The sequence below is a fragment of the Wolffia australiana genome, chromosome 18 (assembly GCF_029677425.1).
Source record: "Wolffia australiana isolate 7733 chromosome 18, ASM2967742v1".
Classification (NCBI taxonomy): domain Eukaryota; kingdom Viridiplantae; phylum Streptophyta; class Magnoliopsida; order Alismatales; family Araceae; genus Wolffia; species Wolffia australiana.
In genome coordinates, this window is record NC_135852.1 from 10,789,464 (window position 1) to 10,815,002 (window position 25,539).

The window sequence follows — 25,539 nt, forward strand, 5'->3', positions numbered from 1 at the left end:
GCCTCACACTACAAAGGGTCAATCAAGCTGAAAGTTTGAGAGTAGTTTCACCTTTCCCTCCTCTATACTTCCATATGTATGGATCTTTAAAATGGGGTCTCAATCTTAATAAAAAAAACACGTTTGGAATCACTTCCTCCTAGAGAGGCTGATCGAAAGAGAGTGAGATTTTTGATGAAGTGTTCCTTATTCCCCTGAGTGTTTGGAGAAGGTCAAAATAAAAGGGGAGAGGCTTCCCTACATCAGGAAATAGCTTTGATCCTGACAAACAAAGGGATATATGATAAATTGTTTTGCCTTACACTTGTTTGTCTTCAACACATCTATTAGATCCATATCATATCATCTTCCTATTTCACTTTATCATCATCTCCACATCCTGTCCTGTCATTTTTCATATCATATCTCCATCCCTCCTTCACTGAGACTAAGGCACCTTATTCAGCTATCCATCATCTCATCCTACTATCGCATCCTCACTTATGTCCTTCTGTCTATTCTCTCCCTTACTTTCACTTCATCTATTTTTGCCTTCCCTCGTATTCTTCTTCATCTTAGATTTATTACATACTAAGTATCACCATTTCATCTCATCACTTCATCACATCAATGTATTCTATCCTGTATGTATCCACTCTCATATTTTTTCAAAATAACTATACAGACTGTGTTAAATCCCCAGGATCCATTCCCTGTGGAGATGAGACATACTCATTCAATATCTAAATTTATTATGTGACATATTTAACCCTAATTTGATTGATTAAAATCAAAAGCCACAGTGACATCTTTAGCCCTAGTTTCTGAGTTTATCATGTACCTACAACTCTCTATCTTCTCGAATTGGATTTAATTTAGTATATTCTCTCGATAATCATTAAGTACGACAGTCACACCATTTTTTCTTCCCTATCTCAATCCTTATATTATATTTTAGAATATATCTGATGTCATCTCCTAACCCCCTGTTACAAAATAAACTCATAATCTATGTTTCCCATGGTCCTGACCCTTGACCATCACTATCTAGCTTTATTTTATGGAGTTTTGGTCATATTAAATATCAATGAGTAAATGAATTAGAAACAACTAAAATAACCTAAATTTCAGTTAATAAATTTTCATGCGCCTTAGGGTTTAGTTAATTCCATAGATCCATTGATTATATAATAATTTCCCCTTGCTATGTATGGTAGATATCAAATCTTTAAGTCAAGAAAGTCAAAATGATATGCGTGGAAAAGTCGTAGCAAATATTTGGCATGGAATAGTTTTACAACTAAATTCTTGTTTTCAAATGATCGCATGAGATTAGAAACCAAAACTCACAATAAAATTTATTTTCTGGAATATTTACAGAAACTTTTCAAGTAATATAAAATAATTACAATTTAAAAAATTCATAGTTAATATTAAATAATATCTTTTCTCATTTTGAATAAAAAATATAATTAATTTTTTCAAAAATAAAGTAAAAATTAATTTTTAAAAATATTATTAAAGTTATTTTATACAAATATGGATAACTTAAGATAGCACTAAAAATTGCATTTTAATATTTTTCCATAATCATTTATCAATTCATTTTAAATGTTCTTATAAAAATTTATACATATTTTAATTTGAAATAGTTATTTTATAAGACTTTAAAAATACATAAATTACCTTCATTTAATTATTTAGTGAACATTCTAATTTTAATTTGAACATTATTTAGTGAAAATCCTAATTTTTTTTGAAATACTTATCATATATTTTATGTAAATGTCTTATCCTTGATGTTGTTTGGTGGTGTTGCACCAGATTAAGAGCAATCTCAATGGCTGCCTTACTGTCACAGTAGACCGTGATTCATGATTTTGCTTATATTCAGAAGTCATGTAGAATTATTTTGTAGCCACATCCCTTCACATATGCCCTTTTTTAATTCTCTATACTCAACTTTTGCACGTTATAATGCTCAACTAGTGATCCTCCATAGTCTGAGTATGTATAGATCTCTAGATTTATTCCACCACCTTTCTTAAACATTGCACGTACCCTGTTGTACCTTTGAGTTATGACACATACTTGATATGATGTGCCCCTTGTATGATTCACACAAATAAGTTTCTCAATTAAATGTTGGTACATTTCCTTATTCACTAGAGAAGATCCCAATTTTATACTTGATTCAAGTGGATTTGTAGATGTCTTATGTCCACTCATTCCCATTTCTTCGATATATACTTCTGCTGAGAGATCACGATAACATCCTTTGAGTATGCAAACTCAATACCCAAAAAGTGCCTTAGCTGTCCCAGAAACTTATCCAACTATCATAAAATAACTATTTCATCATTCTTCTCTCCATCCTCTTATTGATGTCCAGTCTCCACTATGACTTCAGAGTTGGCAGGTGTAAGGCAACATGCATGGTTTCCACTTCCAATACATCAAGCTGAGGCAAAAGTTGTACCTGATCTTCTAGATATTCTTTTAAAAAATGTGCATTAAACATCACAAGGATCGAGATGAAAATTTTCCTAAAATTGGGATCATTACACATGTATCCCTTATTCCCTTGTCAACAACCCACAAACACACATTTGATTGCTCTCTCACTTTGTTTTTTCACAAAAAATTTTACATGAAAGTCTATTGTGTATCCAAAATTTCTAGGCTTTTGTTGGGTCTACAGATTAACCAAAGGAAATAATTTTTAGGTGATGTCAACTGCACTTTCATTGTTCAACATTTTTTTATGGAGTCCGATTAATTTGGTGAACCTAGTCTCTATAGTTTCTCCCCATAAATACTTGGGCGGTGCTGTGTGCGAAAGTCCTGTGCGGTGTGCGGTGCGCTTTTTGTGCACAAAAGCGCACCACACACCACACAGCCCAAATTGTGCGTGCAAAAATTCGCACACTCGGTGCGAATTTTCACACTGCACCGCACGACCATGTCTATGATGTAGGACAAGGGTCTTGGTGGTGTTGACAACATGTCTTATATTCCTCTCTGTAGCCCCATTCTATTGTGGACTATTTACACAACCTAATTCTTGATTTATCCCATGCATCTGGAAATACGAGGTCAAGATCTCATTAAAAATTTCTTTACATTGTCAGAACAAAATATTTTTACAAACACATCAAAGTGATTCTTCACTCTGGCACAGAAATCTTGTATTAATTTCCTCACTTGTGACTTGTGTTTAGGTGAATGTACCCAACTTAACCTAGTAGAAACATCCACAAGGATGAGAAACCACATTGCACCTGGGAGTGAGGACAAAGGGGGCCCGATTCCCATACATCTCCATGGATGAGAGAGAATGGGACTCTACTCTCCCCACTTCCATCATACGAATCTCTCTCATGTTTTGCACATTGACATACATCAGAAGTAAATTGAAAAATATCAAGATTCTTAAGGAAGGGAACTTTTTTTCATCAATCTAAAAGCTGGATGTCCCAAATGCAAAATTTTAAAGTCTTCAATTTTCTCGTCTTTTGTGTCATTTGTTGTTTGAGCCTCCACTGTCATTCCCACAATTCCTTCATCATTTATGTAAATCAGGCTGTTCCTCTCCTTAAAGAGTAAAATCTGCAAGTTTCTTACCTTATCATTTGCAAAATAGCCAATACAATCAATGTTTAGAAAGAGTTTGACATCCTGAACTTATCATTGAGGAGACATTAACTATGCCTTAATATTAAGGACATATAAGCCATTTATAAGTACTGAAAGATTTGTTCTATTCACATCACCAATGCCAATTACTAGAAAACTTCACCTCCTGTAGTGAAGAACCTTCTACCCCTTTCACACAGAGTATTACGAAAAAAAATTAACTGATAATGAGTCAATTGGTTTGTCACTCTAGAGTCCAAGATCCAATCCAGATAAATGTGGTCATCAAGAGATAATTGCTTACAAGGCCACAGATGTAGAACTGACAATAGCTTCAAGCTCATATAATTTGTCTCAGAATGTTGACTTCATCATTCTCTCGCTTGGACTAAACCTTGGAAAGAATATCTTTGCATGCATCCCTTCTTTGTGATGGTCTTTTTGAGTTGTCACAACGTGTTTTTGGAGGTCGTCCATGTACGACCTCTTTGTTTGCAGTAGTTATACACAACATTACTTCAATAAGATTGACTTTCTTGGCAGTTCCCCATTGGATCAACATTCCCTTGAGCGTTGGCTTTAGTGACTCCACTAGAACCCTGTTCAATCATGGTTTTTTGTCTTTTTGCCTTGACCATCAGCCTGCTCCATTCTCCTCCTTGATTGTGTCTGAAAGTAAGTGTAGATGGCTCTCCTCCTCAAGCGCTATATTAATTTTCTGACTTGATCAGGTACTCTTTCCAAATTAAGCGCAATATTAATTTTCATATTCATCATTTAAGCCCATAAGAAACTTGAACATCTGGTCTCTAAGTGTGTATTGCCACTCATTGAGATTCAGAATTCATCTATAGTAATCCAATTAAATTGATTGCAACTCACTGACATACTATGTAATTGTCATGTCCCTTTGTTGCACACTCCATGCTTTCACAACCAGATCATGTCCTCCATAATGACTCCTCTTGAGAGCTGGCTCCCGAACATGGACGCTGGCATTGTCCCACTTCCACCATTTTTAGGATGGGTCACCTGGATCAACCTCAATGACCAGCCGATCCCCTAACTCCCTACCCAGCAAGGTCAAGTCCGCAATCTTTCCCCACTGAAGTTGCAGCCATTGTACGGAAGTGATTCTCCAATAGGAGGTATATCAGAAGGAACCGAATATGAGGTGGCTCCCAAATCACCTTCAACACCATGCTATGAATCAACAATGCTTCTATTTACCACCCTCAAAATATGCTTGGAGATAGACAATTGTGTTTGTACACCTCAGCATCAACACACTAACAATGAGGTCTCCCCCAGGCTGCAAGCAATGTTTGCAGAAATGATTACCTTTAGAATCCACAGAATAACTCTCCTATGGGAATTTCTGGAAGCCCACGATAACAATCTGGTGGAAACTTCAGGATAACTTCTCTCCTCCTCCATTGTCAAGCCACTATCCTATTGTTGACACCATAACTGGCTTCCGTGCTGATGAGTTCCACACCAACAATGAATTGTTGCTCAAGAAAACTGTGTTGGCGAGTCCTCCAATTACAACAGTTTGGTGCTGAAGACACTAACGAGTCTCCTAAGGACAGTGACACCATTGCGACACCACACAACTACCTTAACATAGTTGAGCAAACCATAAATGATGACTTCTACAAGTTCTATCATTGCTCTGATGCCATGTCCGACATAGGTCTACAAAACCTAAGACGATAGACAATGAAATGTTTTCTCATTCATATTCGATCGTCACCCACATACCCCTATCAGTACAGAGACAGTAATATGGCTTGTGCATTGGCGGGCCTATTATAATTGGCTGTTAGAGATAAGAAAGAAAGATATAACAAAACTATAAAATAGACATCTGCAGCTAACAGTAAGGTTGGTCAACATTGATTCTTACCAACCCTATCTATAAGCTGCCACGAGGGAAATTAAGAAATCCAAGCTAACATCTAGTGTCCATATATTGAAGTTCTATTCATCAAATTTGGCTGGAGAGTGGTGCCACACCATCCTTATATTATTCTATAGTTGATACGAACTTCGATGCAGATCCTACTAAAATATATTTCGATATTAATTATTCAACTAATGGTGATAGGTGGGGTTGGTTCTGGAATCAAATCCCTTTTCAATTAGATTGGTGACTTGAGATTAGATTATGTTGCCTTGGGCATGCGTGAAATCACACATCATGGCATCCATTTTCTAAAGAAGTTGCACTATATTCATTTTAAGGTATTGCCATCAATTTTTAGAGTTCATTGCCATGAATTGATTCATCTTTGAGTTGAAGTATCTTATTCTAGGCCCAGTCAGTTCCAAGATATTGGAATTTATCCCTAAGAGTCCTTGACTCGAAACCCATTTGGAGCATAATTAAGAAAGCTATCAATTTATTACCTTATTTTTTGATATACCCCTGCATATGCTCCAACAAACGGAGACTCTACTGTAGTTACTATGAATAGGGATGGTCCTATCATGATCATTGGGCGGTTGAGCAATTTTTGGGTGGGGGTCTGAAATTTTGAGCTGGCCTTCTCACAGCCTGCTGAGCATTTGGCATTCGCCCTGACACCATACATAGTCTAGGGCGGAGAGCATGGGTAATTTTGATAGGTTATAAATAAAAAGAACACAAGTAATTATACAACTGATGTGAATGAGTGGCTAATAGGCCCGATCAATATGTTAAGGTTGTAAGTTTAAAACCTGACCATTTTAGCAAAATAAGGTCATCAATGGGGTTCCCACGCATGGGACCCACACCCCACTATAGCCCTGTGGCGGGGGCGACAGGGGGCAGTGAGCAGTTCACATTTCCACCCAAAATTCACCCCGTGCACTGCCAATGGGTTTAGGGTTGTCGAATATTCGCCCACTAGGGGCAAATTTCTACACCCCAACACATGTTAATCCCTATTTATTGAGTTGAGTCATTAATCAGAGTGGTGGACAAGGGAAAACCAAGCCTTTGCAGAATCATCTATACATTACATTGTTTTCTCAGTTGAAGTGCCAATGAATTGAACCAAATAAAGAGTTATTACAACTCAATCCTATATTCAGAAATGCACATCGAATTTGGGCAGGGAATATTGGACATGGGTGCAAGGGAAATAACATATATTTCAATAATCACTGTATAAAATTAGAACACAAGAAAATCAGTTACCAAAGATTAAACAAATCGAGCAATGCGCTTAATCCTTGTCTAATACACGCAATGACCTTCTTTCAAGAAGATAAAAAAATCCAGAAATGGTTTTTGCTCGTCACCTTTTCAACCAATACAATAAGCTTCGTCCCTCTCTATACGCATCACAAGCCGTGAATACCATACAATCCACTCAAATAAAAATTGACGAAGGGGAAAGATGGTGTGAAGGGCCATCCACCAATTTCTATTCCCTCGCTCTCCCCATCCTCGCCGAATTAATGACTAAATACAATATATTTCCTCATAATCAAGTGCTTTTTCTCAGCCTAAAATCTATTACGAATAATTAAAATGGATAATGGTGGTGTTAAAGGTCAAACCACTTTGACGCCGCTCGGGCGTTTACCTTCCATGGCATCCTTCTTATCCCGGCAAGTGGAACAGAGGAAGGGGCCTTCCCAGGGCTTCGAGCTTGTAGAGAATATTGCGCCAGCATGGACGGAGAAGCCCTCACTTGGCGCTAAATTTACTTGGCAAATGGCGCATACAAACAGACACGATGACGACCCCCGCTGCAACGCCACCGCCTCATTACCGAGCCTGAGGAGGAAAATTCATAATTAATAAAAGAGAAAAATAAACTGTAACCTGAATTTTTCTTTTCCAAAATTAATGTCATTATCCGGGAAATTCTTCTTGCAGACCTTTCGGCGAGCTTGGCAGACCCTTCTTCGAAAAGCTCTTCAACCATGTTGAGAGCAGCCAATCTCTTGGCTAATTTTCTTGAGGAATGATTCCCAAAGAAGAGAGACTTAAGCTTGCTCTTCTTTCTCTGCGGTGAAGGAGACAGAGAGAGATTTTCTGGTGGAATAATGTCAACAACTATGCATGTGGTGTCGTCTCTTAAACCTCTTGTCCGTAATGCTTCCTGCATCGTAGATAAATGTTCCATCAACTAAGCCGAGAAAATAAAAACATAAAATCATGCACGTCATGAAGTTAAAATTTACCTTCACGACCAACTTGGCCGCAAGCTCGGCTGGCAACCCACGACAACACTTTGCAGCCGTCTCTGAGGATAGCGCGTCCCATACGCCATCAGAAGCAATAATTAACCTTCCCCCGGCACTAGGAAGCTGATGAAAAGAGAAAAAAATGTATCTCACCAAAGCTGAATTATTACAAAAGATTTTAAATCACTGATGGTGACAAAATACTAGTGTTATGGGAACTTTTTTTCGAATGAATCTAGTGTTGTGACAATGATGAGAGACAGAGAGTCATCAGCTCCCCCCCGTTTTTTCTTTCCACGATGACAATGATGATGGCAAGACATGATGATGAAAATCATCATCCGTTTGTAAGCTTGCTAGGATGAAGAGAGATGATGACATTTTGCCATCGTCATGTCTGCAGGAGGATGACGATGATGAAAACAAAATCATCACCGTCACTCAACCTTTGGATGACGAGGACACAATGATGGGTTTTGGACGATGATGACGATTTTACCCATGTTGGCCTTCACTCAACCTGTGAATGACGAGAGATGATGACACTTTGCCATCGTCATGTCTGCAGAAGGATGACGATGATGAAAACAAAATCATCACCCTCACTCAACCTGTGGATGACGAGGGCATCAATGATGGGTTTTGGATGATGATGACGATTTTACCCATGTTGCCTTCACTTTGTTAAAATCTGATTTAACAATGACCGTAGTTAAATGAACTTGCCTTCACTTGCTTCACATAAGGAACTGGGACGATGTATTCTCCAACATCCATGTCTCCTATCGACCTTGACAAGCACAGGCCGCCAGGCCAACATCGCAATGGACCGATCTGAAGTTGGTTCAACATATATTAATTTCAATTTAATAAAGTAACTTTAAAAAAAAAACCCATAATGAACGCCATACCTCCCTGCCACCCAGAATGCTAAGCCTTCCAACTTCTCCTCCGCTAGCAGTCACACGCTGCCTCCTGAGATATCAAATGATAGGTACCAAGATCAGAAAAGGAATACCCATAAAAATGAATAATTGGTCTGCTTAAAGGGGGGGGACCCTTGTCACTTACTCTTCCGCATTTTCTTCCAACCTGTGGTCAACTGTTAGAAGAGTAACGCCTCCATCTTCAGTGTCCAAGATGCAGCGGGAATCTCCCACAGAAGCAACGGTAACGATCCTTCTGTCAATAATTACAAAAGTAGCAGTCGTTCCAGAAGTTTCTCCTACAAATGAGCAAAAATAGAGTAAAAAAATCCGGACCCAGAAACAGATGATGAAGAGAGACATGCAAAAGATAAGAAGCGAACCTCTTCTTTGAAATTCTTTGTCAGTCTTCACAAAACCAGCGACAAGTGCACGAGGCAGAGATTTAAGCCACTCGTCGCGCCCCAGCCCCTGTGGAATTGCTCCCATTATATGGCTGAGAAGATTTTCCTTTGAGAACATAGCAGCCGCACTGCCGTTGTGTCCATCGAAAATCTGACATTAAACAGATCATCAAGAAACTGTAATGTGCCAAAAATTCTAAACACAGTTGTGAAATAACAAGGATCAGTTGGGAAGACGACGGAGAAATCGAATTCTACAACCCGAATTTCTCTTTCTATAACCCGACTAAGACATTGTCAGATACGGTTAACTTCTTTTAATTGATCCTAATGACAGCGTTGTAAAAACTATTGATGTAAAAATATTCATCATATATGCTATGCCTATTAAGAAAAGACAAGCCGCAAGAAAATTTCCAGCAGCTACCGTAGTGTAATGCACTCATAATGCTGTTCATAATCAGAAACAGAAATTTCAAAATATTTGGTTAACAGATGGTATGCGGACAAAATTCTATTTTCTTTCCGTCTTGACATGAATTGGCGATACCTTCAAAGGCACAGTACAAAGAAATCATTCTCTTTGGTTAGCGCGGACAAGATGGGAATGTAAATCCTAAAGAAAGAAAAAATCAAGAAAATTTAATATGATTAAATATGCGGGTTTGATCGCTCAATTGCACCTACAGGCTTGTTGAGAAATTACGAACAGGAAACGAAGAGCTTACCGCAAAAGAAGAGAAGGTGGAGGAGGTGCTCCCAGCAACGCGCTGGCAATCTTCCTTCATGAATAAAAAATCCTCACCCTTCTTCGACTGCGCAGCAAAGCCAGACCTGATCTGCAGCCTCTCCATCCTATCAACCTTCATTTCTCTGCTGATCAGAGCCGCGAGCGGCACCAGATCTGCTTCGTGGTAATTTTCTCGATCGTGGCGATGGCGGCTGAACTGCCGCCGCCTCTCTCCTTCCATTTTCTTCCCTCCTCGATTGCTACTCCGCCGGACGACCGAAATCGCCACACGATTGCATCATCAACCGAGAAAAAACAACAGATTTGGTCGGAATCGAGCTTGAATCACGCGATTAACCTCAGAAATCTGCCACCGATCGAGACTTTTGAACAATCCAGGAGCTAGAACAAGCTCAGACTTAGAGAGAGAGAGAGAGAGAGAGAGAGAGAGAGAGAGAGAGAGAGAGAGAGAGAGAGAGAGAGAGAGAGAGAGAGAGAGAGAACGCGTTTTTGGACGCTGAGAAGGCGATCTGTGAGGAAGAAGGTGACGGGGAGAAAATCCTCTTTATATTTACAAATTTTATAATTTGAATTAAATTGAGGAATAATAGAGCTGGTTTTACTGGGCCCACCGAGGATGACCGACTTAGCTGACGTGGTTTACAGGTGTCTTCCACCATGCTGAGCTGTCCGGCCTTCGGGATTGGCTGGCATTTGGACGGCCCAGATTAGTCCGGATTATTCAGATCTTGGCCCTAACGGCCCAAATATCGCGGTAATCTCACCGGCCACAAAATACGAAAATAAATCATTAAAATAAAATATGTCCCAGCCAAGAAATATCAAGGCAACCATTTTTTAGAAGTTCATTGATGTAGGAACTTTGATGCAGATTTGTATCTGCAGGATAGTAGAGATCGAGGCGAGATAGAAGTTTGACTGGTCAAAGGGTAGAACGGGAATGATCAGAGGGGTTGAATGGAAGAGGCAGGGATCGAGCAGGGACAAGCCGCATGAAAATCCTCGAGAACAGAGGAGAACAGATCGGCAGGACTAAGGACTGGACTGGAGACGAGCCAGCCAAAGTTATGGCGAGACGGTCAAGGGGACGGGACTGAGATGGAGGGGATGGAGATAGTGAGCCATATTTATACAGAGAGGAAACAATATATCTTAAACATCAAATTACTAAAGTGCCCCTTATAGGGTAAAGATACCTGTACACATAGTCGTCATGTTCTTTTTGTGCGAATTTGTGCGGATTGTTTGTTCTGTTCGGTTTTACGAACATAACAAAAATGAATTCGAACAGAACATCGCACAGACCCGTGTGCGGTTCTTTTGTTCGCTTTGTGCGAATTTTGTTCTAGTTTTGTGCGAATGTGCGAATTTTGGTCGTTTGTGAAAAAAAAGAACAGAACAAAGAACAAGGCCCTGTGCGAATTTTTTGTTCGTTTTAAACGAACAGAACAAAACAACCATGTCTAGATACCCGTGGTGGTATAGGATCATATCACGTTGATGAGTCATTTTAAAATGAATACATTTCACTCCGAAAAAGAAGGCAAAATAAATTTTTTAATTCATAGAGCATTGCGGGCAATGAAATTCAGGATTTCAAGAATTCCATGGAGAAGGACAGAAGTTTCTATCTAGTTTTCTTCGTCTCCGGCTCCATTCCTAGCCATTGAAGAATAGTAGTGAAGTTCAAGCTCCTTCAAACTGGCCGCTGCCTCTTCCCCAATCTTCTCCAGAAGGTAGCTAGTTTTGTTAGAGAGCTGGTCAAATTCAAAAATCCTGCTCTCCACTTGTTCATTCAAAGAGGTGAAATTTGAAAAGATTGCCGTCTGCTTCAGCTCAGAGACTAGTTTTAAGAGCGAGTCGGCTGCCTGAACCTGTTCAAATTGGTGACATTTGGCATCGTCATGGACAAAATTGAAAGAAGTACCAGCAGACAATCATTTAAATCTACTTTGATAATAATTTATCTGGGTCTTCTCACCATTCGAGCAGCACGCATTTCCATCTGAAATGCTTCTTGCGAGTTTCTCACGGGTGGGTCATTCACCTGACGGAACACACAACTCGGCGTCAATCTAATAAGGTAGAAAAAGAGCACCAGGGTTTTGGCGTCAACGATGACAGTGATTATGACAGATCGTCATTTTATTGAGTTTCTATGAGCCATCAACGTCATCCATGGGTTGATGATGAATCATCATAGTCTTGGGCAGACGATTATAAAAGGAAACATCGTGGGAATGATTTACTACATGCATTTTACGCCATTAATCTTTGAAAAGGATGCACATATCTGGAGAAGAGAGAAAAAAGTTGATCCAATGCAAGCACACTCTTTTATCTATCAACCTGATAAGTAAGTGATTTTTTGAAGTAGATAATGTGAATCTGATTCCAAGCCATTGTCCAACAAACATAGTGATATGGCAATCTGACTCAAGCACATTAAGGATATGGAAATAGAGGAAAAAAACTGATCTTTAAATAGGAGGATCTCCCTTGCCATGTTGGCCTAATTCAATGTTTTCACTGTTCTCCTCAAGGGAAGACATGTATCAGGGAAATGGCCCAAGAGAAAAATGACAAAAATACCCCTGACAGTCGTTGCAAATCAAGGTCAATGCCTTTGTCAACAAACCTACTAATGGCACTGACATTGGCCAATTTTACAGTGGTTGGGAATGACTTTGACATTGAAAACTTACCAACTGATGGTTGACATCGACAATTTACTGTTGACGGTTGACGATGATGGGTTATCACAGACACAACATCGGTAGATGATAGGCCAACTAAGAAAAATATCTAGTTGAAAAGTCATCAAACCCATCATCGTAGACATTGTGTGACCTAGTTGACAATGATACCGACGACCATTGATGCGGACCACACCATTAGTAAATCATCAACCAACATCAATCTCAACATCACATGTCGATATCGTCAGGACATGCGAAACCCAGTTCAAGGAGATCATAGCAGAATTCCAGTAAGATAACAAGATACAACAGCCCCTTCGGAACTTTGGCTAAGAGTAACTAAAAGTTACAAAGGCAAGTCAATATTTATTTATACATGAATATATAATTATCGTATTTAGTCTCTTGCAAGTGTTTAAAATCATTCCAAAAGGTCATGACCCAGTTTAAGGAGATCTTAGCAGAATTTCAGTGAGGTAAAGACACAACAACCAATGAAGAACAATGCCATGAGAGGAGTATAAAGTTTTAAATAATGCAGAACAGTCATTCATGATATGAGAAATACAGATTGCTTACTCTAGATATAGTGAGAAGGGCGCTGAAATTGTCAACAATTTGAGAGATGTCATTGTCTACACGCAGAAGAAGAGCCTTTTGCTTCTGTGCCGCCGCTTGATTAGCGGCTGATGTCACCCCAACTCCTCCACTTCCAGAGCCAAGAGGGCCGGGCTTACTCATACCAATCTCCGGTTTTCAAACGTTTGATCTCGCGCAGGAAGACTTAATTCCCTCTCAACGACACTGGATCCGTAAAAGTCTTACGAAAATTATCCAGTAGAAGCCGCATGAGCAGTTTACGCTGATATTTAGAGAATTAAGTCAATTATAGAAGTTGCGAAATCGAACACCAAGTCTTCAAAAATTTCACCAATATCAGTTTCCGACAATGAAACAGTCGAGGTGGAATCGATTTCAGACAGAAATCATTATCCTTGAAGCAGGTTTGAACGAGAACATTCAACTTGAAGAATGCGCAAGCCAAATCAGAGAAATGCTACAAAATCGTTCGCATTTGGGAGAGAAAAAACCTGTTATCGGAGACATCGTTCAATCTCAAGACCCATAGGACAAACGCACCGGAAATCTCTGCCCGAGGCTTGCGCGACTGCTTGTTCGTCAAGTACAGACCGATCGATCTCGAAGAAGTAACCAGCGTTTGATTCGAAGAACCGCACTGAGAAGAGTTCTCGGTAGAACACCATTACCCAAAAATTTAGTACTAATCCAAATTCTTTATTATTTTAAATCCTCATAATGGACGGTCCCGATGATGTTAAAGGTCTCGGGATGCGCGACGTGTGGAACACGTTCTTTACGCCACTGACTCACCCTTGTCGGATCCTCCAATGGATACTCCGATTGCCGATTATCTGTACTCTATAAATGATGTAGTAAATTGTCTCCGGATGCACGACACGTGGAATACTTTTAAAAGCGACCTCATCCTTATCGGATCCTGCCATGGATACTCCGATTCCCGATTATGCGTATTATTCACATTCTCGTAATGGACGGTCCAGATGAAGTAAGCTGTCTCCGGATGGGCGACGCGTGGAACATGTTGTTTACGCGTGACTCATTATTATCGGATCCTATAATGGATACTCCGAATTCCGATGATGAACGATCGGGATGAAGTAAAAGGTCTCGGGATGCGCGACACGCGGAAAATTTCTTTATCGGATCCAACTCCTAATGCTAACAGTAACGGGCCGGTCGGTATCCGGGCCCACTCGTGGGCCCGAGTTTGAGGACTAGAGGGTCCAGTAAGAGCCCATTTTTGGAAGGATAACGAGGAAGAGTAATAATTATTTTAGATCATTTAAAAAGCTCAGTTTAATAGTCGTCTTTCGGGCTACTACTGTAGAAGAGAAGGGGGCGAGCGAGAAGTAGAAGACTACATCGAGCGGGAGGGGGATCTTCGTTGAAGAAGTTCTTCGATCGAGATCGTCTAATCTGATCACCTGATCGATTTTTCAGTATTGTTTTCTTTGCGATTTTTCTCTCCATGGATGGATCTGTCTGGTGTTCTTTAGTCGGGGAGTGATTGGGAGGTTGTAATGACGAAGGTTTTCTTGGAGCGGCCATGTCGTGGCCAGATTGCGCGAAGGGAAGGATTGATCTTTGCGGGTACCTCTCGGATTTCTGTTCTTTCTCTCTGGCGTCTGTTCTGAGGTCCTGCTGCTGAGGGTTTCTTAATCCGCTGTTCAAAATCGTTGGGGAGAAGGCGGGGTTATCAGAGATGAGAGGCGCGTCTTCGGATGGCCCCAGCACCAGGGATCTTCTATGTAATGCTGCCGCTGGTGCTTCCGCCGGTGAGCTAGGCCTTGTTTAATCCCGACTTTGTTGAATTGTTCGGTAAATTTTCATTTTCTGACGGCCTCTATGAATTTTGCCGGGGATTTTTTGAGGCTCAAATTAGCATGATTTATTTCAATTTTTCTCTGGTTCTCGTTGATATCTATTTTTAGGAAACGATGATTATCCTTTGGTTTTTATCCATTATTTATTGCTCTGAACGTCTCTGAGCTGTCATTTCTACTGATTTTTTGCCCTGAATGAACTTGAAACCTTGTTTCCCTCTTGGATCTCAATATGTTTACTGTTTTGTATGGTACTCGCGCAGGAGCAATTGCTGCCACCTTCGTCTGTCCTCTAGATGTGATCAAGACGAGGCTTCAGGTCTATGGCTTGCCCAATATTACTTCTTCGGGCCGAAGGAGCACACGTTAGTATCTTCTTGTTCATTTGAAGACTTTGAATTGTAAATTAGTGGAGCATTGAATTGATAATCTTTTGACCAGATGCCGTGTTTTATTCTGTAAATATGATTTCTATTTGCGCACTGGTTACCTAGCTATTTTGGAATGTAATTATTAAACTGCAGGGTTAGAATGTCATTCCCTGATAGAGGAGGGGGTTTTTATATACAAGTGTAGTAATCGGTCTGCCTGTATAAGGCAGATAGAACATCAATGACTGTGAGTGTTTCTACTGAATTTTTAGAGTTTTATTCCCTGACTCCCAGAGCGACGGGTTCCTCCTGTTGTCCTGCCTCCTCTCATTCTCTCCTCCGATCAACCAATAGCTGACAGTAATGCAATCTTTCATTCTCCTAGAATTTTATTATTTTATGATTTGAAGATCATCTGAGTATCATTCCAGGGAAAAGATAAATTTTCCTTATCTTCTGGTTTCCAAAGGAAAAACTGTAATAATGTTTAATTAGGCGCTCATTACAGGTGAGGGACGGGTGGAAACTCTGATATAATTTGTTCCTTGTTTCTTCCAGTTAGAGTTAGAATGAACCAGAATCTGTTGCCTTCCGAAACCATAAGCAGCCACCGTCCCTTCAGAAAGTTGCCATTTTGAAGGTGTGAGAGATGGAGGACTGAAAAATAATTGCATTAGCCTTCAATTAACGTCCCAATTTTCACTTGCACTTGGAAGTCAGATTCAATCTAAGAAAAAGGGGATCTGATCTCTTGGATGGACTTGTGGGCTCTTAATTGTATTTCTAATAATAAAGTATATGAGAGTTATTGTAAAAATGATTTTTCTGAAAAGACCAAATCTCGAGTCTTGATATTTTCCCTCATATTGGAGAATGGATATCTTTGATTCCCTGCTCGTGAATGAGTCTCTGCAATATTGGTCAATGGATCGCTTCAATGAAGACGTCCGTATACTTGATGTAATTTCTTTATACTTTATGATCAAACATGTGGTTTTATCTCTTAAAAAAAATATCAAACATGTGGTGTGGTGATGATGCTGGCTTCTGGCTTATCCTTGATGAAGTTTATTTTTATTTTCTCATTTTTATTACTATCAAGATGAATGATATTTTGGGCCAATTCTTTGGTGAATATGAGTTAGATAGTTGTGACTTACGTCACTTTGAGATTTTCAAGGATTATGTCTATCCCTATGGTCTCATCTATTCCTTGTGCATTGCTCTAAACTATTACTCAGCTCTATACCTTCATACTGGATTTTTTTTCCTATGCTGCATGATCAGTTTTCAACCCAAGAAGGAGAACTAACTGTAAGTAAATCATTGATGGGATATTCACAATGCGCAGTTAATAGCAGTATCACAATGCTATTAACTGTGGTCTGATCGCACTTCCATACCAGGGTCTCCTGTCATGTGTTGAAGTGCTCGACTTGGTACTTTCTGTTGGATGCTTTTGTGAACCATGCTTACATTGACTTAGAAACTAATTATAGTCTCAATGGGCAATTGGGTGGTTTTTATTAAATTTTGGCAAAGATTCAAACCATCCATTGCCTAACCTACCAGCATTCCCCCCAACCCTTGTGCAGTGCTTAGGCGGGGTGAATTTTGAACCAGGTCAAGTTCTATATGTTGATAGGAATATAGACATCAACAAAGTCCCTTCCAGGCCAAACTTCCGTGGTCTGGCCCACTTCGGAAAACAGGCATCGCCACCATGGCTCTTCCAGGTTTTGCCTCCAATGGAACAACAGTGCAGGATCAATCCTAATGACTGAAGAAGAAACGCCTGCAGCTGCAGACACTGCCACCTTGCTGCCTTGGATGGCACTGCCACTCAGACATCCATCCCTTTGCGCTTCGCCCGTCCTATCTATCTGCACGCCGGCAAGTAGGGGCAACTCTATGTGATTCGCTACGCTTGCTTATGCCCCATGTGCTGCAGCCACAGCTGCAGTCGAATCTGGACCACTGCTTATCCCTGCGTAGATAAAAGCAAGACCACAGTCGATCGCTGAGAGCTGAGCTACCAATGCGGAGATCTACACTCCTTGCTCGAAGAAGTGCCCAATCAGATGCCTCAATGAGGAATACCAATCACCAGCACTCCAAGAAATCCACAATTTAGAACCCTGCACTCTCCCGCAATGACAGAGACAACATATGGAAACAAAGCAGAAGCTCAGCTCCTTCTCTTCTATCTCGATCTCTACACATCTCCTTCCACTGACTCAAAAATCTGCCCTGACAGTCGACATCAACATGGTTGTTGCAGAGGGAGGGTGTGCTGTAGTCACAGCGCCATAGTTTCCGTGGGGCTACATAAACAACCAGTTCTCTACAGATGTTGTGCAGAATCCCAAGAATCAAGTATCGTCCAAGTTTTGCGTGAACTTCTTTGGGTTTGTCACTTCCTTGCAAGAGTTGGCCTTTTGTAATTCCCAACCAATGGTCCTGCTCTCCATATTGGCTGCAAGATTCATTCAATTTACAAGCTAGGCACATCAATACTTATTATCATTTCATTCAAGCGAAGATTCTGGCTCTGCATCTTGCACAAATGCACGTCTAGGTTCCTCACATGATGACCTTGTGCAACAAGTTTGGCACTTACGATATCTATGCTCCAGCTTGAGGAGGGCTGTTAGATATTTTTTGTCAGACATATCTTGTTATGTAAATGTGCCTTCTGGCGTCATCCATCATCTCTACTCCCTGTCTTCCCTACTCTATCTCTTCTAATTACTACGTATTCTCGATGTTTATTCTCAGTGCATGATCTGCACCGTGTCGGGAACTTTCTTTTACAATCTTCTCTCATTATTGTTCTTCATTGAACTGATTGAATGGATAAGTCCTAATAAGATTGCAGGCTAGGAGCTGTGTGAAATGTTTGACATTGGCACTCAAATGATGCTGATTATTTAATCAGTCATACTTTTCCAAGAGCTGTCTCTCGAAAAAAAATGTCCCTAATTTTTTTCTCCCTTGTTTGTACCTTAATCTTAGTATTTGTGAACGCATAAAGATACATCAGCGATTTGTGAACGCATAAATCTTAGTATTTGTATCTTTATTTTTTTTGTTTTCAAAAAAAAAAAAAGATACATCAGCGATAGAAAGGGTAAGTTTTTTTTAACAATATAAAGAGGGTAAGGTAGTATGAGATAATCTCAGGGGCTGGCTCTCTATTCTGAACATATTTGTGGATACAGTATTACCGGGGAACTACTGTGGAGAACTTGGTACTTAGTAGCTCGTAGTGCCCTGTACCTTTTGGATGATAGAGAAAATGATATTTTCATGCATTTTGTACACCTGATTAACCACTTCTGACAATAATATTTTGTGTTACGAGGAAGATATTTGATCTAATCATGAAACAACCTGTTTTGACGCTTAAGAAGTTTCAACTTGCCCCGTAAATGGCTTTTTAGAGGAGCTGAAAATTCAAGTGTTTAACGTGGGATTTACAAAGGCCTCGTCATCTTAATACCTGACTGCTTTATTCTTCTTCTTTCATGACAACCTTAGGAACCCTGACGTAGGTTTGTATTGGGACGGGGAATAGAGGAGATGTGAGGTGGATGTTCCCCTGGTCAGAGATTAGAACGTGAATGATCAGAGGTGTCAAACAGAGGAGGCAGAAATCAACCAAGGATGAGCTGCCTCAAAGACGCAGTGAGGGGTTGATGATCGTGTGGATAGGCATTGTTGGGGACTAGAAGAGAACCGATCTGCAGGGGTAGGGTTCAGACTGGGAGAGGGTTGAAGATCCAGTGAGATGATAAGGGGGGAGGGAATAGCTAGACAGCCAAGGGGGCGGGACCAAGATGGGGAGGGTCAAGATAATTAGGCAAGAGGCTGATCTTACCTTAATTCTTGACTGCCCTCTTAAAGGGAGGCCAACACGTATTTACAGAGAAAGGAGGCAATATATCCTAAAACGTGAAATGACAAAAGTATGCCTGCTAGATTAAATTGTGGAAGATACCCTTGGGGGTATAGGATCGTATAAAAACCTGACTTTTGCGCCGTATATTTATCCTACTCAGGTGGTCTCATTTTCTCAAGCATGCAACACATTATTGAAAATGAAGGATGCAGAGGTCTGTACCGTGGTCTCTCTCCCACAATATTGGCTCTTCTTCCAAACTGGGCTGTGAGTTTTTTCTTTTGAACGAAGGCTGTGAGTTATCAATTGAGAAATTTTGGTCCACAATCCTTTACATTTTTCTTCATTATTTGAGTTATACCTGTTTAGCCTTTCATGCGTAACCTTCCATTTTAATATTTCTTGACCCAGTTTTCCTGGAGTACATTGATGTTTTAAATCTTACGACTTACATACAATGAGAGATTGGAGGTTTTAATTGCTTATCTAAGGGCTGAAGACTCTTGTAAAATTATGACCCACAAAAATTTCACTGCCCAGACGTTACTAGCTGCATTTGAAAAACTGAGTTTCATGTATATTGAATCGATGCCTAGTGGAGAGAACTAAACAATTCTTATCGGCAATTTTTGGAAGAGAAACAAGAACAAATAGCTTGAATTCTCTGTTCTTCCTGTGAGCAATTTATTTACAAATTGTCCATCAAAGGCTTCTTATTATGTCATCAAAGTTTCTCGTGAATCTTTAAAGTCGTATACATCAAAATTATGTAAGAATCCCTGCGAACTTATGACACCTGAAAATACTAAATCCATCCCTTCTTACATTTATTATGAGAAAGCTACTTTTGTGACCTATACCTTTCAGATCTCATCATTCCATATTAATATGAGGGTGTCTTCCAACTTTTGCTGGCGTCTGAATGAATTAAAAGGATCCCTTTTCCTGGATCCTCTTATTTCCAATAAGTCGTTAACAAGTAATATTAAGCAGATCAACTAAGACCCGGTGGAAGAGTAGATTATGTCATTTTTTTCAACCTAATTGTCTTGCCTAGATCAATCCCAGAAATCTTAAGTGGTGTTTACTCGACTTGTTTTTTGGAGAACTTTCTCTGTGGGCAAGTCTCTCTTTTCTCCCATCCCTGATTTTTCCTCCATTTGTTTTCTGCTGTCTAACCTGTTTTTACGAAAGAGTTTTCTCATCTTCGCGTTTCTTAAAATTGCAGGTATATTTCACAGTCTATAGTAAGCTTAAAGATCTTCTTGAATCTAGTGGTTAGTTCTTCCCTCCATTTGATCTAATATCTATCTTGCCTGTGGTGATGCATTGCAACCTTTTTGATCCTTTTTTTTTCATTTTAAAAATGTATGTTTCAAGTTTTCTTTTCTTAACCACAGAGAATGGAGAAGAGCAACTATCCTTTGGCGCAAATATGGCTGCAGCATCAGGCGCTGGAGCTGCCACTGCTATTACAACCAATCCATTGTGGGTTGTAAAAACTAGGTTACAAGTATGTCGTGTCTCCTCTCTGTTTTCATTCTGCAGCAGTTGCCGTTGTCATTTATTTCTCTGCCATTGTTGTCTATTTTCTTACTTAAAACTCAATACTTTCCTAAGGAAAATCAGCGATATTTTAGTTTTTCTCTAAGAACACTCAGCCCATGAAAGCATGTGCTTTGAAATCTTATTCATCTGAAAAAACATATTCTGAAAATTCAAACCATTTTTTGGAATTACTTTTTGAAGCTGTCTGGCTGGTGTATTTGACGGCCTGTGCTTATGATTGGTGTCTTATTTTACTAGCCTCTAAAAATAAATCAAATTCAGATGGATATTCAATCCTGGTCCACCTTGGTAGAGTGGACAGTATCGTCTCATCTCTTTTTCATGAAAGATCAATACTTTCCTAAGGTCCTATTTTTGTGGCCCGTGTGCTGTTTACTGTTACTGCAGACAAGGATGAGAGGACAATGACAAGTTGGCATTCATTTGAATCAAGATGACAATGATGAATGTGCTTGTCGTCGTCATTGTCCTACTCGGATGAATTGTTGACAGGTATGACTTGTCATCGTTCTCTCAAAGCTTCTCTAATTTTAGTCTTTGATTAACATCTTGGATGGGCAATAACGAGTGATCATCGTCCTTGTCATTTGTATGGGGCTAGGATGACGATGATGATTTCTTCCTTGTCATTCTGGCCACAGGGGGGGACGATGAAGAGTTCTCCTCATCCTCATTCCTCATAGATGACAAAGTCGCCATTGTAAACAAATCCTAGTGAGAGTTGGCAGATCACCCTGAATCATGAAATGGGCATAGTACCTGGTTGTTGAATTTGTTGTCTTTAGTAAAATCGAATGAAGCTCCATACATTATTTTAGACCATAATTAGGTTGCTAAATCGTAAATACTCTGCTGCTGCGGGTAGACCCAGGGAATGAAGACAGGGGTGGTTCCCTACCGTAGTGTGCCGTCTGCTCTGCTGAGGATCTCTCGGGAGGAGGGCATCAGAGGGCTGTACAGGTATGAGAGGATCAAGTAATCTAAAACTTCGTTATAGGTTACTCGTTTGGCAGTCCAATTTTATCTGAAAACCTGAAGCTCTTTATGACGATGGCAGTGGACTTTTGCCTGCTCTAGCGGGTGTAAGCCATGTGGCAATCCAGTTCCCAGCATATGAGAGGATCAAGTATTATCTTGCCAAGAAGGGTAATTCATAAATTCCTAATACTTTATATCCTCTACGTTTCTTTTCCAGAGTTTCTTGATGCGGAGACGTTATTGAGATCCTTTTTTCTCAGGGAACACTACTGTGGACCAGCTCAGTGCTGGGAATGTAGCCATTGCCTCGTCCTTGTCCAAGGTCCTTGCTTCGACTATGACCTATCCTCATGAGGTACCTCTCTTTATATATATATATATATATATATGTGACTATACTTATATATCTATGTTAAGAACTGTATGTGCTTATCCTATGCGCCAGGGCCACTGACACCTTCCTATTTGTTGGCTATGGTTTAGAACGGACAAAAGACTCTCGGATTTTCAGTCAGGGGCCAGCTTAAATTCTGGTCCAACTACTTAAGTGATTCTTTCTCACATGAGCAATAAATCACTTACAGATTAATTGATGTGAACTCTCATTTATGATGGATATTCCCTGCGTGGTAATACTCTGGCTTAGCCTATCGAAATCAAGAATGGAAACTAAGGGCTACTTATAGAAATGTGGCCTACTCACAAATATGAATCAAGAGAATGTGGGTTGCTTATAACTGGCGACCCACTTACTGTTTGAGAGGGAGAGAGAAGGGAAGAGAGACAGGCCATGACTAACAATCTATAGATCTTTATGCTTATATGATATAAACCTTAGTCTAAGTTCGCATTGGGATGAGGGAACTGGAGAGGCTGAGCAGAGGAGGCAGAGATTGGCTGGAGACAGTGCCTTAAGATGCAGTGAAGTAACGACGATCATGGGTTATGTCCATTGTAGGGGGGAGATATGGGACTGAGACATCAACTTCAATTTCTACTTCATTCTTCTTGGTGGCATCTCTTACGGGAGTGCATCCCTTTTAAGGGAGATATAAACAATGGAAAGTGAGCAAAATACTCTTTGTGGGGAAAATGACAAAAATGCTTAGATACAGGGGGGATGGTATCACAATATACAATCTTTCTCAAAGTAGTACTATTCATTTAGTGGGCCATTTTCTTGGGGAAAAAAGCTACCATAAATCGATGACAGCGAGCATATTCTTCCCTTTTTCTCCATATTTGTGGGTAATAACTTTTTTCTGAAGAAATATTATCCTGTAGCTATGTTCTTCTTTGCTTCTTTCTGTTAGGATCCCCAAACCCAGTCAGGGGTATTTCTAGCATTTTCCTGTAGAGTAATTTCCCTTTAGCCAGGCAGAAAGGAAATCATTGTAAAACTGGCTGGGAGGTCCTCCCAAAGCGTGCACTTGTGCCGATCCAAGCTTGTTGTCTGTTGGTTTATTGTACCTTTTTCTCTATATCTTTCTTTCTGCCCTTCCAAGTCACTCTCACTCTTTCTTTGTTTCACGCTCTCCCTTTCCAGATATTTCTTGGTCTTATTTTGCTCTTTGCTTCAACTCTCTCTCAATATATTTAATATCTTTCATTCTCTTTCTATGTTTCATTTATCTATCTTTGGGAGGAAATATTCCTCTATAAAGACCACTCTGACCCGTGTGGAATCTGATCTTCGAGAATCTGTCAGTGCAGGTGGTAAGATCAAGGCTGCAGGAGCAAGGCCATGCTATGAAAGGGGTGAAACAGTACGGCGGCATGGTCGATTGCATCAGGCAAGTTTTGCACAAGGAAGGTGTACCCGGGTTCTACCGTGGCTGTGCCACGAACCTCCTCCGCACTACGCCTGCGGCCGTCATCACCTTCACTACCTATGAGATGATTCAGCGGTTCCTCCACCGGCTCGTCCCTTCCGAGGCCAAACCTAGCCCGGATACGCCTCGTCATTCCCTGAGGTGATACAAATTTTGATCATACTGTCTTTCCTTGTCTCCCCCAATAGTCTTCTTCCCGTGTATTCTTTTTTATTCATTAAGCATTAAAATTAAGTCTTTGGTCCTTTTCTACATGAAAACTGGGGAAAGAAATGAGGAGCTGAGTTGAATTATGTGTCTTGACGGATGATTATTTTGATGGTTGATCAACAACAGTATATTGGCGATGAATGAATTAAATATGGTTAAATTTTGTTCCCCGAAGCAATTTTCTTGTAGATTCTGAGTGGCCGCACTTTTTGTTTAATTAAGTGGAAGAACAATTTTGAGTGAGGAACTTGTGTAGTTTGTTTTACATGTGAATTCAGTTGATTGTCGTTTTTGTCTGACTTAATATAGTATATTTATTAATAACTCGGACGGATGATCCATAGACATTGAGATAGGTGTTTTGAGGGATGGTGATTACATGTTTGGGATTTGCTTATTGACGGTATTTGCATTATGCATATTTGCCTGAATGAATTCCAAACGGTTCTATTATATTTATCCTGGGAAAAATTGTTTCTATATTCTGGGCAACGCTAATCTGTGTTACATTTTGTGAAGGAAAAATCTGAAATAATGAAATTGTTCAGTCAATTTATGCTTTTATTTTCATTGAAACGTAATATTGATTTAGTCCAATGTCATAAGATATGGAGTTTATGTTTTCAAAATGTGACAATGGAGCTTTACTAATGCATAAGTGAGAGTCCAAAAGTCTCACACAACTTTTGATCAATGGAGAAAAAAGAAAGGGAAAAGAGATAATTTTGTGAACCCAGCTCTATATCATTAGATTCTCATCAATCCAATTGCAGAATGTTAACCATGCTCTTATCATGGACGAAAGAATCAAAGATATCCATGCCTTCCTCACATTGAGTGGCAAGGTTCTAAGTGGACCATATAAAACTCACTCGAACTAAAATGGCTGCGACAAATACAGTTATGACAGAGGGAAGTTCCCTGACAACAACCTTAGGGTAGTCAGGAGAGGGAAAAGAGATAATTTTGTTAACCTAGTTCTATATCATTAGATTTTCATCAATTCCAATTCCAGAATGTTAACCATGTTCTTATCATAGGAAAAAGAACGGAACGCGAGGGTTCATGTGCAGTAACAGCCGGGGAAATAATAGCCGCATGGAAGAGGAAGGGAACACGAGGGTTCATGTGGATGGTCGATTTTGCCAAGGCGTACAACTCTTTAGACTGGGATTTCCTATGGGCATCTATGAAGAGGAGGGGCTTTCCCAAGGAATGGATAATCTGGGTGAAAAAATGCATCACATCGCACTCTTGTACAGTGCTGGTAAACGGACGTCATGAAGGTGGTCGAATACAACCTCAACGAGGAGTGAGACAAGGCTGCCCATTGGCACCGTTACTGTTTGTCTTGGCAGTGGACGCACTCGTAGTATGTACTGAGCAAGCATGCACAAGGGCTTGCTGCAAGGCTATCAACTATTTGAGCAATCAAATGGAATTCCCCTGCTTCAATACGCTGATGACACCACCTTCTTCATCGAAGGCTTGGTGAGGGAAGCGAGGAATTTATTCATCATACTTGATCTGTTTGGGATTTCTCGGGACTTCAAATAAACAGGACCAAATCAGCTTTTATGAGTAACAGGCTCTCACAAGAAGAAGAAGCACAGTGTGCGGAGATTCTGAGAAAACCAATCGTGCGGCTTCCAATGAGATATTTGGGCCTACC

General features: G+C 40.1%; 3 protein-coding genes across 5 annotated transcripts; 1 reads left to right on the forward strand and 2 right to left on the reverse strand.

Annotated features, from left to right (window-relative positions):
* Positions 1-6,837: 6,837 nt before the first annotated feature.
* LOC144714767 (Protein phosphatase 2C family protein) lies at positions 6,838-10,388 on the reverse strand. 2 transcript variants are annotated; one of them, XM_078589535.1, is made up of 8 exons: positions 9,859-10,383; positions 9,110-9,281; positions 8,872-9,025; positions 8,712-8,775; positions 8,527-8,634; positions 7,798-7,923; positions 7,492-7,715; positions 6,838-7,387 (listed from the first exon to the last, which is right to left on the reverse strand). In XM_078589535.1, the coding sequence occupies exons 1-8, from the start codon at positions 10,099-10,101 to the stop codon at positions 7,162-7,164; spliced, it is 1,317 nt and encodes a 438-aa protein (XP_078445661.1). In that variant the 5' UTR covers positions 10,102-10,383; the 3' UTR covers positions 6,838-7,161. The 2 variants fall into 2 exon arrangements, with proteins under 2 accessions (XP_078445661.1, XP_078445660.1); XM_078589534.1 differs by having other exon boundaries at positions 8,872-9,281; positions 9,859-10,388.
* Positions 10,389-11,420: 1,032 nt separating this feature from the next.
* LOC144714768 (mediator of RNA polymerase II transcription subunit 22a-like) lies at positions 11,421-13,859 on the reverse strand. Of its 2 annotated transcripts, none has more exons than XM_078589536.1 (4): positions 13,672-13,859; positions 13,160-13,442; positions 11,863-11,928; positions 11,421-11,755 (listed from the first exon to the last, which is right to left on the reverse strand). In XM_078589536.1, the coding sequence occupies exons 2-4, from the start codon at positions 13,319-13,321 to the stop codon at positions 11,513-11,515; spliced, it is 471 nt and encodes a 156-aa protein (XP_078445662.1). In that variant the 5' UTR covers positions 13,322-13,442; positions 13,672-13,859; the 3' UTR covers positions 11,421-11,512. The 2 variants fall into 2 exon arrangements, with proteins under 2 accessions (XP_078445662.1, XP_078445663.1); XM_078589537.1 differs by having other exon boundaries at positions 13,721-13,857.
* Positions 13,860-14,488: 629 nt separating this feature from the next.
* On the forward strand, positions 14,489-23,954 carry LOC144714914 (nicotinamide adenine dinucleotide transporter 1, chloroplastic-like). Its single transcript, XM_078589719.1, has 9 exons — positions 14,489-14,958; positions 15,270-15,371; positions 19,439-19,545; positions 20,507-20,555; positions 20,679-20,791; positions 21,713-21,807; positions 21,905-21,993; positions 22,086-22,180; positions 23,539-23,954. Exons 1-9 carry the CDS (start codon positions 14,886-14,888, stop codon positions 23,800-23,802), a joined length of 987 nt encoding a protein of 328 aa, XP_078445845.1. The 5' UTR covers positions 14,489-14,885; the 3' UTR covers positions 23,803-23,954.
* Positions 23,955-25,539: the final 1,585 nt, after the last annotated feature.